This window comes from Scylla paramamosain, chromosome 14 (assembly GCF_035594125.1).
Source record: "Scylla paramamosain isolate STU-SP2022 chromosome 14, ASM3559412v1, whole genome shotgun sequence".
Lineage (NCBI taxonomy): Eukaryota > Metazoa > Arthropoda > Malacostraca > Decapoda > Portunidae > Scylla > Scylla paramamosain.
Genome location: NC_087164.1, coordinates 23932423 through 23944525, shown reverse-complemented (window position 1 = coordinate 23944525; position 12103 = coordinate 23932423). Strand labels below are relative to the sequence as shown.

Sequence of the window (12103 nt, the reverse complement as noted above, 5' to 3'; positions counted from 1 at the left end):
GATTTTGCACTTTTCATTAATCTTGGTACATCAAAAGAAAATGTAGATATCAATAATTTTAGTCTGTAATCAGTGTTTAGTAGATTTGGGGTGAAGTGATAGCCTTGTAGTTTTGTTGAACAATATATATATATATATATATATATATATATATATATATATATATATATATATATATATATATATATATATATATATATATATATATATATATATATATATACTAGTTGTTGAGAAGCCTTTGTAATGTGAGTGAAAAATAACAAGCAGTAGAAAAACAAAATATCAATGTAACATTTACACCACTTTCAATATTACATAACAGGCTATTGTAAATTATACAGACTTTGTTTAATGAAGTGGGTATCAAAACTATATATATCTCAAATAAATTCTGCTTTTTCTTCCACTAAGGTATTAACTTAGCTATTTCAGAGATTTATATTCATGATTAGCATAGAATTACAAAGGCTTTAAGTATACTTGTGTATTAAATCCACAAAAATAATATTTTGCTAAAAGTAGTTGTATAGGATGTTCATTGTGCAGTATGTATATATTTTCATCTGCAGATATTAACAAGATAATACTTTGGAAACACAATCTTTGGATTATCACTGACTTTGAATTCAGGCATAGACATCTTTGGCTTGTGGTGTATATTATGTTAATATCTGTTTTTGATATATAGTGTCTCGTGTAAGTGCCACGAATAAGTACTGAAAACAAAGCCAAAACATGCATTTAACTTCCTTATTCCCAACAGCCGACGGTGAACGGCCGAAACTCCTTCTTCGGTCAGGTAGCCCCTATATGTTAATGTCCATAACCACTTGCAATATTGCACCTTCCACTTTGCAACTCCCATGTTTTCTTAAGCTGTATTTTTCTTGGATTGTTCCAAGAGCACGCCCAGACGGACTGTGTTGTGCCTGTTTTCTAGTTTTCAGATTATGCCCTATTAGGGATGATACACAGACTAGTATATAGCCTTGCTCAACTATTTCTTCTAAACAATCTTATAGTAATCTAAAGAAGCATAATGCATATTAAGTAGACTTGCATATCAAACACCTCCTTATGGGCTGAAAGGATAATAACTATCCAAGGATATCCTGGTTGCATAATATGTCCTTGGAAATATTTGTATTACAGTTTTTACCACAACCAGTGAAATTAAGGATTTGTGATGACCCCAGCAAACATAGAATAAAGCAACAATATTGGAGCAATATTTATGCAATATGTAAAAAAATGCATGGATATTGTAACAGTGTTGTGTGCTTGCTAGGAAGCAAGTCAGTAAAAGTTTGCATGGACTAAATAGAAATGTAAATGTAGAAAGTCATTACATTCTCCTAATTTAAATAATGTCATATAGTAATGTACTTTTTTCCTGGTTAGAAATTTCTATTACCAGAAGATTTTGCATATTTAAATAGAAAATATAGTAATAAGTATGACATAAATTGTTGTCTTGTAAATTTAATTACTTTTTAAATATGATATACAATTCTTACCATCTGTACTGTTAACATGTCTGTTTATTTTCAATCACAGTGTTTGCTGCAAGAAGAAGAATTGTGTAGTTTTGAACAGCACAATTGCAATTTCACTACACAAACACTAGAACTGCTTTTTGTGTTTATTTTACACTTATATCTTTTACACAAGTTATGTTGTAAAGCAAGCACTTGATAAAGGCACATATTGATAGCTGTCTAATCAGTACACCAAACACATACATTTTTTTTTTTTTCTCTCTCTCTGTGCTTCAACCAAAATGTTTGGAAATTTTAATTTGAAGAATTGTCATATACATGCAAAATTGCATTATTGATTGAAACTATACAAAAAATTGATCTATATTTTTTTTTAATTCTGTTTATCTTAGACATAACTAACAGTTAATTGTCTGACATGTAACATAAACTATTACTCCCTTACTGATGAAACCATTATAGCAATTCATCATCATCATCTTTAAGAATAGTGAAATACACAAGGGTTAGCAGCATCACCCTTGGATAGAATACAGAAGATATAGAAAGAGTGGAAAAGATGCCATACATTATAGTAAAGGGCATGAACCCTCACTTCTGGAAGAGCCTAGACACCACTACACCCAAGTGTTGATGAGTTCAAATAAGTGCAAGGTGCGTCAGTTTACTTCTTGTAGATGTGTGACACCTGGCATTGAGCTTAGGTTAACCATGGATAAGTCCATTTTTACAGAGCATTTGGAACTGTCTGGGTGATGGGATAATCTTGTTTAGCACTCTTGGCAGTGCCTGTGCCCTCACAATATTTCCACTTGACATAAATGCTTTGTTTGTCTGGGCATCTCTGAGACTTGTTTTGGGCAATAGAGAAATTCCTGATACCCTACTGGATGTGAGCAGCTGTGGTGTGATGTGGCAGCTGGTGTGAAAATGAGTGGCTTTACTTCTGGGACATTGTGGTGATCTTGTCCAACCAACCATTTTGCATCATTTGGTACTAATCTAACCTGTACATGTATTCCTGTTATCTAAACTTGTTCTGGTCACAGTTTTCCTTTTTTCCTCCATCTGTCATTTTTTTAGGTGTTTGGCTGCTATCCTTTAGAATCCTTTTACAACCATCATTTTGGGGAAGTTCAAAGGCATCAGATGGAAATCATCATCATCATCATCATCATCATCATTATCATCATCATCTATATGATCATACAAGTGTATAAGGAGTGGATAAGGGAATGCATGAATGACGTATGTTTATGGGTGATAGTAGATTACTGGAACATTTCTACCATGGCTTTCTTATTATATATATATATATATATATATATATATATATAAAATAAGAAAGCCATGGTAGAAATGTTCCAGTAATCTACTATCACCCATAAACATACGTCATTCATGCATTCCCTTATCCACTCCTTATACACTTGTATGATCACTTGTGTATTTAATAAGTTATGTAGTGAAATATACTGGGTCTAAGTTACACTCATATGGCTCTGTCTCCATACCAATATTTATCCAGATTTTTCTTCAGCTAATGCATATTCCATGTCTTTATTTTCTTTAGTCTATTCTAGCTACAGTAAAATCCCTCTCATCTGGCATTCAAGTATCCGGCAGCTTCAAGTATCCGGCACATTTTTCCCCAAGCCTTAAAATCAATAAAAAATCAATGTGTAGTCATAAAATCGATTAAAATTCCCGCGCGAGGCATACTTTGTCCCCTCGCCACCAGAGCGCACTGCTTCGCACCACCCGCAGCCCACTGCACTGTGTTTACTCAGTGACTCAGTCCTGCGTGTTCACTGTTTATCGCCTGACGCCTTCATCATGCCTAAAGTTGTAGAAAAGAGGAAGCGTGTTGTGTTTACACTTAAGCAGCTGATCAGATCAGCTGCTGATTAAGATCAGCTGATCTTTATTATGGTAAGATGCGTGAGTGTAGGGTGGGGATTGTGGACATAATTTCACTTCTATTCAAGTATCCGGCAATATTCAAGTATCCGGCATGTCGGCGGTCCCATTGATGCCAGATAAGAGGGATTTTACGGTATCTTTATTTTTGTGGGAGAATATTTCATACAGTACTTGCTTTTCTTTCTTTGAGGTCCTTCATCAGTTCCTAAATGTCTTCTGTTTACCTTGATTATGATGCATCATCTTCTTTGTTTGAATTCCAGCTAATTCATTTGTCTACACTTTCTGAAAACTTTTGTGACTTCATCAATTTCATTTTGTTTCCTGTCCATATTTCTCCTTGAAAATCATATTTCTGTAGTACATTATTTAATCCTTCTATTATCTTCTTGCTAGTTTCATCATAGAACTTCATCAGGTTAATAAAGTTTGCCTTTGTATAGTTATGTCCCTCTTGTGCAATTCCTCTCTCATTTTTATCATCTTGCAATATTGCCACTTCTAAAATAATATAAATAATTTTTTTTTTTTCCAAAGGGATACATATAGTTATGTCTTTTGTCAAGTCTTGTTCATTTCTCTTTGCTATATCTTTTCTCTTTACTTCATGTTGCATATGTATGTCATTCACCATCAATCTCAATTTTTTTTTTCCTTTTTCACCAGACATTTTCATCTCTTTAGCATGCAGACCACATGAGGTAAAGTTATCAAAATCAAGGTTAGAGGTAAGAGGTTTTTAAAGTTTGCAGTAGTGTTGGTTTTAGGTTTTTGATGGGAGTTCAAGGGTTTGTTTTAAGTGACAGGACAGTTAAGGCTGACCATACATCTTAGTCTGATCAATAAGCTGTCGTGTTTTCATGAATGTCCTGACCGAGGTTCAATCCTAGTGAAAATCTCTTCCAGTTAATTTATTCTGCCTTCAAATCAGTACCTGACTTTCCATAATATTCCAAGGCAGAACATCACACTGATGGCAGTGATAGGATCCCAAAAGTATATCATCTTATAAATCCGTAGAAAGAGAGCATGATTACTTGCAACCTCTTATTGGTGACAGGTGCTGCCTCATCTGGTACCATGAGCATAGTGGCAGTGGCTCCTCATCCTTCTGGGCAGCCCAGTCCCAGCTGGACACATTTGCCTGTAATCCTTATTATAATAGGCCTCTTCCTCTACCCCATGGATATCCATGGCAACACCGTCCTTGTTCCCCAAGGCACAAGCCATAGTCACTGCCATGGATGCATAAGTGGCTTTATCCTCAGCCAAATCAGTATTGTTGGGTTCCTTGTGCAGCACAGGTTATTGTGAGAGTACATCTGTCATGCTGTTGGCCTCCCTCTTGAGATACTTGACATGAAAGATGTACATGGTTTTCTTTGAGGTCCATCACATAAGGATCAATGCCCTTTAACTCCTTATTCTGCAGTATCCTGGTAAAAATGCAGTGGTTTATGATAAATGTGAGATTCAGGTAGTGAAGGAGTAACAGCTGTGTCCTCTTCAGATACCAAGTGATGGCAAGGGCCTCACCCTCTAGCATAAAATGGTTTTGTTCTGCTACTGTTAGATGACAGCTGCCACAGAATGCCAACTTCCAGCCACCCTTACAACACAATGGAATGTGGTGTGATACACACTGGCAGTATTTATGCATGACAACAAAGCCAATGAGCTGTGTGACATCATAGTAATGGAGGCCCTCTGTGGTGAACTTACTGATGTCACTTTGGTGGTTTAAAAATGGACAGTAGCTGACCATTCTAGTAAATTACCTAACCCAACAGCTTCTTTAAAAAGCTCCCAGAATAGCTCCATGAGGGGCACAATGCTGAGGAAGGGAGCAACTTGGTTTATCAAGCTGAACCATAATCTGATGCCCATCAACAATGAGCAAGGAGGCATCTGGAATCTTGAGATGTTACTCATGGGATCCTCACTGGGCTGGTAGTCTTCCCAGCTGAGTAAGTAGCCTGTGAATGACACACCTCTCTGGCAAAACCAAAACTTGTCAGGATAGAGAATTATTCCATTCTCAGTGCATATCCTCAGAAACTGGTAGGATTCCCAGAATGTCTCAGCAATACTGTTGTTGTACTGAAATACTTCATCTATACATTTCAGCTTCTTAAGTATATCTGTCACCAGATCATCAAATTGCTTATTGAATGCACCATGTGCTACTCAGTTGGACCATAGGAATGCAGAGGTAGAGGAAGTGATCCCAAAGAGTTATGAAAATCACAAGCTTCCTACTTTTCTTGTCCAGGGGTATCTGGTGACAACAAGAGTTAGCATCTGTGACAGTCTTGTAGGTGTGCTTGAGCACAGCAAAGATTGTGTCAAAAGGTGGGTAGGTTTTGCGAGTTTCACACAGGCTGGGGAGTCTCAACAGAAAAGTACTGTCTTGAGATTGAACACAGGACCTTCTGCTTACCAGACTACTATGATACCTGTTACACCATGGCAACTCACACATCTCCCCAAAAGGGCTGCCTCATGCATGCTGACTTGGGGAATGTACATCATGCAGATCCTGTTCATTGTGCCAAGTTCAGATGGTAACTGGAAGTAACATAGGAAACTGACAGTTACCACTGTAGATTTAATTGGCAAGGTAACAAGTTTTCCTCATCCAGCTACTCAGGCCCCTGATCCCAGCAGTGCTGGGCTAAATTATTACTGCATTGTTGCTTGATAGTCTGTTAACACCCCAAGAATTTTCAGTGCTGAAATGTAGTGTGGTATGCATACCCCAACACACAGTATAAAGATTCTTTAGTGAAATTAATTACAAATTAATTGGTAATTTCAGAGAAGTACTACAGAAAAATGGTTGATTTCTGACGAAGTATAATAATGAAAGGAGTGGTTTGCATATCAAAGGCAAGAAAGAAAAGTAATGAACCATGAATACATTAAAGAAAAATCAGATGAAATATGAAAATGATACGGGGCAAGAAAAGAATAAGAGAAATTCTAATGTGAAAAGAATATATAATTTGTATATTTAAGAATGTGCCCAGATTGATGTATACATTTATAAATTAAAAGACCAAGAATAAAGAAAGAGTAACACAAAAGATAGTAATTAAATACACACACACACACACACACACACACACACACACACACACACACACACACACACACACACACACACACACATGCTTCTAAATTTAATAATGACAAATACTATGACCCAGTGGATTGGAGAAAATACAAGATTTGCAGGTAATGAAGAGGCATCAAGGCTAGACTTGGTGTTTACAAAGGAAATAGACATCATTGAAGGAATAAATTATCAGGTTTCAGAAGTGGAAGATCTTGTGTCATGAATTTAGTGAGCTTTTATAGTAGAGCAATTGATATAATTCAAGAGAGAGAGGGTTGGGCAGACTGTGTTTATTTAGATCTAAAACAGCATTTGATAAGGTACCACACCAGATGGAGGAAGGAGAGAGACAGAGGAGGGGGCATGGGAAGAAAATAAAGAAGAGTGGATGTTCATGCAGCATCAAGAAATACAGCTTCTGGTATAGAACTATTGAAAACTGGAATGATTTGAAGGAAGAGGTGGTTGTGGCAAATAGTGTACACATGTTTAAAGAAAAACTGGATAAATATGGTTATGGAGACAGGACAAAATGACCTTTGGCTCATGCCCTGTACAATACAGCTAGGTAAACTAGGTAAATACACACACACACACACACACACACACACACACACACACACACACACACACACACACACACACACACACACACACACACACACACAGAAATATAGAAAAACTTAGATGAAACAGTAATACCAGCAAAAAATATTCATGAATTTAAAGTTAAGCTGGATGCTTATAGATATGGAGACAGGACAGCATGAGCATAGCTCTTTTCCTGTAAAACACAACTAGGTAAATACAGGCGGGAAACTATGAGATTACCCCCCTCCCGTAAACCACAACTAGGTAAATAGACACAAAAGGAGATAACAAAGTTAAAGAACAGTTTTATATTAATTTATAATGTTCCCCATGTGCTCTCATTTTCATCCTCTCACTGTTGTATTCATGAGCACAGAATATCACAATTTTATCCTAGGTATTTTTTCACTATGGTGCAGATGGTAAACATTTTCATGAAATAGTGAGGCATTCTGACTTTTGCAAAAAGAAAGAGATAAAGTACAGTAGCATACCAGCCTGTTTTGTTAAGGGAAATTCATAGTGCATTAACTAATTATATTTTGGATGATCATTAATTTGTAATTTGAAAATTTAGCCATATCCAAACATGCTTAAGGAAAAAAAAAGTTGTCAGACAACACTTTCTAGAATTTAAAAAAAAAAAAAGCATTTCACGGTATTTCTGAACATCAATTATCATGTAAAATTTAACTTTTTACATATTTTTTTTTTATTAGAACTCACAACGCACTAAACTTCTGTTATGAAATTCATGAATTCTGACCATAATATATATATATATATATATATATATATATATATATATATATATATATATATATATATATATATATATATATATATATATATATATATATATATATATATATGGCATATGCAAACAATTAAACAATTCAGAATTTTGGTTTAGCACAGAGAATTATATGTGCAAATTAAAGACTTGTTTATTAATGTTGAGGTTATTTTTCATGTTCCAGGCTGCAAAAGGGATTCGGAAGCTGCTGTTTGCCCTTATAGTGTCCCTGCCAGCTTTATTCAACATTGGTGCCCTGCTGTTCCTCATCACCTTTATTTATGCCATTATTGGTATGGCTGTTTTTGGTCACGTCCAGCGCAAAGGAGCCCTTGATGACCTTGTCAACTTTGAAACTTTTGGCAGCAGTATGATGTTATTATTCAGGTATTTCAACCATCCTCTACTACTACTGACTGGTAACCATATGAAATATTCTCTCTCTCTCTCTCTCTCTCTCTCTCTCTCTCTCTCTCTCTCTCTCTCTCTCTCTCTCTCTCTCTCTCTCTCTCTCTCTCTCTCTCTCTCTCTCTCTCTCTCTCTCTCTCTTTATAGTACTCTTATTCAAATAGGTTCATTTCACTGCACAAATTTGATACTTATTTCTTCTCTCATTTTAAGAGTATGTTTATGGGACTCAACCAATTTCAGTCCAACTAATCTAAAACTCCTGATACTCAAACTTTATCCCCTCTTGAAGAAACAAAGCCTCATTTGCCATTAAATATCAAGCTGAGCAAACAATTAGATTATTACTGTCTACAGTAATAATCTAATTTTAAAAAAATTTTCATCAGTGGTTCATAAGTATGATATTCATTACATCAAATTAAGTCAGAACATATATATTGAAGATGAAAAAGATTTGTTCTTTTGTAAAAATTTGTCTTATACCCACTAACCTTTGTCAAATTTTTCTTTTTCCAAGTGGTAATGGGATTCACATGTCCAGTATCAGTGCTTCTTTTAGAGGCAAATATGTTTCTGTAGATGAGTGGCATCTGACAGTGGGCATAGTTTAACTTTGTGGAATAGTCAAATCTGCCTTTTTGGTGTGTTAGTCTTGTCTGGGTCTCTTAGGTATTTGTATGTTGTTGTAATGTTCCCCCATTTGACATGAATTTTGAGTTTGTCTGTTCACTTCTGAGGCCTGTTGGACACTGTGGAGAAACCCATGACATAGAACATAAGAACATAAGAAATAAGGGAAGCTGCAAGAAGCGACCAGGCTTACACGTGGCAGTCCCTGTATGAAACACTCCTACCTATTTCCATCTGTTATCCCCATCCATAAACTTGTCTAATCTTCTCTTAAAGCTCTCTAGTGTCCTGGCACTAACTACATGATTACTGAGTCCGTTCCACTCATCTACCACTCTATTTGAGAACCAATTTTTTCCTATCTCCTTCCTAAACCTAAATTTTTCAAGCTTGAACCCGTTATTTCTTGTTCTACCTTGGTTGCTGATCCTAAGAATTTTGCTTACATCTCCCTTGTTATAACCCCTATACCACTTAAAGACTTCTATCAGGTCCCCTCTTAACCTACGTCTCTCTAGAGAATGTAAATTTAACCGCTTCAACCTCGCTTCGTAAGGAATACTCCTCATCCCCTGGATCCTTTTAGTCATTCTCCTCTGTACTGATTCTAATAGACCTATATCTTTCCTGTAATGTGGGGACCAGAACTGCACAGCGTAGTCTAGATGAGGTCTGACCAGCGCCAAGTATAACTTTAATATTACTTCCGGCCTTCTACTTTTAACACTCCTAAAAATGAATCCTAGTACCCTATTTGCCTTGTTTCTGGCTTCTATGCATTGTTTCCCTAGACGGAGTTCAGAGCTAACTATAACTCCTAAATCTTTCTCGTACCCTGTACCTACCAGAGTTTGGGTGTTTAATGTGTACCTATTGTGTGGGTTTCCTCTACCTACGCTAAGCACTTTGCATTTATTGATATTAAATTGCATTTGCCATCTATCCGTCCATTCATTCATTCTATCTAAGTCTGTCTGCAAGGCGATGGCATCCGCTTCTGACCTAATTAATCTACCTATCTTTGTGTCATCCGCAAATTTACTAACATCGCTACTAATTCCACTATCCAAGTCATTGATATATATTAGAAATAATAATGGCCCTAATACTGATCCCTGTGGCACCCCACTAATGACATGACCCCACTCGGATTTCGTGCCGTTTATTAGCACTCTCTGTCGCCTGTTACCAAGCCATGACCCTATCCAACCTAACACCTTCCCATCTATCCCGTGCGCCCTAACCTTTCTCAGGAGCCTTTGATGGGGCACCTTGTCGAATGCTTTACTAAAGTCCAGATATAAGATATCATAACTATCACCATTATCTACTGCCTCGTACACCTTATCATGGGGACCCTAGATATGAATAACTGTGGAGCAAGGTTGTTGCTAATGTGGCAAGTGCTGGCCTTGATTTTTTTGGAAAGTGAGGTGTCTCAGACCAATCTCACCAATGTCACCCACTCAGTTGTGGGTGGGTGAGATGGACGGAAGCACTAACCTCCACCCTACTTTGCTCCCCACATGACACTGGAAGATGCAAGGCAACACAGAAGATACTCATAGAAATTTCTCCTTTTTCTCTTTTATAAAACTTTTCATGCAAAATCTGAAACCACCATCATATTTAGGAATATTTCATGTCCAAGAAGACATGTTCTATGTTAAGCATAACTTCATGATGGCTTGACATAATGATTATGAGTAAAGTGGTGTATGAGCTATAAAATTTTATTCCTTAACTTATACTCACCACAATTACTTTATTTTTTTGCCCTATCAATGGTGAGAACCATGTTATAATTAAACAAATAGTTTCATTTGTGGACTTATTTCAAATTTGTATAACTTGTGTAATTTGCTGAGCTAATCAAAGAAATATAAGTATTTCTTAAGTTTCCCTCAGACTCTGCAGGTGAGCAGGGCTGCCAAAATAACACAGAAGTTTTGCTGAGATTCTTTCCCTGAACAGACTGTAGATAGGCTTGAGAAAAGCTTGTTAGATGAAAATTGCTATTACTCCATGGAAGTAGGCCTTTACTGGCACACCAACAGCAGCAGTGATAGTTACAGTACCTTGAGCCAATGACCTTAAAAAATTACTGACTTTGTTATTAATGTTTTTATTGATAATTATAACCATAATAAGAATGTTGTTGCAAAACATCAATGACAAGCACAAACTGTAGATTGTTAAAGATCATGAATTAATCTAATAATACATAGAAAAATTATTAGGAATGATAATACCAACAATGATGATAAATGTAATGATTGCAGCACATTACTTATCTCCAGCTCAGTAATATACTAATAATGTAAATTCTGTATTACTGAAACTATTATTTTTTACTATAAGATATTCTCTCATTTGGGCTGTGAGAAGGAACATTCACCGACTGATCTCCATGCAAGAGTAAACACCCTGAAAACATAGTGTTCCACTAAAATTCAGATTTTGGCTGGATAGCAAGAGCAGCCCTTTTATGTCATGCACACTATTTCCTTTTTATTAAGTGAATTTCTGTAAAGTTACATTTTTCTGCTTAGAAAAGGATTTTTCATGGATGCCAGATTTAGTGAATATCCTGTAGCAATCCCAAAGACACGAATTATTACAAGTGGAGCAAAGATGTCTTCAGTTTGTTGAATCTTGAGAATAAGCAGCCCAGCCCAGCCCAGTCTCACCCAACTGTTACATTGCTAACTTGCTTGTGTCTCCAGAACTATGTGACCAATCACTGCAAAACTCACACCATATGTTAGCACGACTCTTTCAGTTTTATATGATATAAGTTTCATCACTTCTACTGTGTAGGATTGATAGGTAACTTGCAAAATGTTAAAGGATGTCTCAATAGTCAATCTATTATTTTTTTTTTTCAAGGTTTAAGTATCTTTCTTGTATGTATTACCTTTGTCAGTTTTGAGTAGAAATTTAACAGGCTCATAGCACATGGTTTACTTTTCTGAAACTGAATTTACATTCCGTGAGAATTTTCGTCACCTTCAAGTGCTCCATCCATATATTCTTCACAATTCTGTCACAGATATTAGCATTTACCCTTGTTAGTGATGCCAGTCTTCAACTTAGTGGATCTTTCCTCCCTTATATAATATCTGTGTGTGT

The 12103-nt window shown here is 36.2% G+C and overlaps 1 protein-coding gene and 1 long non-coding RNA gene across 3 annotated transcripts in view; one reads left to right on the top strand and one right to left on the bottom strand.

Annotated features, from left to right (window-relative positions):
* LOC135107049 (uncharacterized) overlaps positions 1 to 12103 on the bottom strand; it is a 79159-nt gene that overhangs the window by 17072 nt on the left and 49984 nt on the right. The gene's annotated exons all lie outside the window — the stretch shown is intronic.
* LOC135107048 (sodium channel protein 60E-like) overlaps positions 1 to 12103 on the top strand; it is a 264723-nt gene that overhangs the window by 235752 nt on the left and 16868 nt on the right. Inside the window, exon 30 of one of the 2 annotated variants that reach the window (XM_064016638.1) lies at positions 8115 to 8317. In XM_064016638.1, the coding sequence (XP_063872708.1) occupies positions 8115 to 8317 (203 nt within the window). Of the gene's footprint in view, positions 1 to 766; positions 858 to 8114; positions 8318 to 12103 lie in introns of those variants that run through there. The other variant, XM_064016639.1, reaches the window with a different exon arrangement.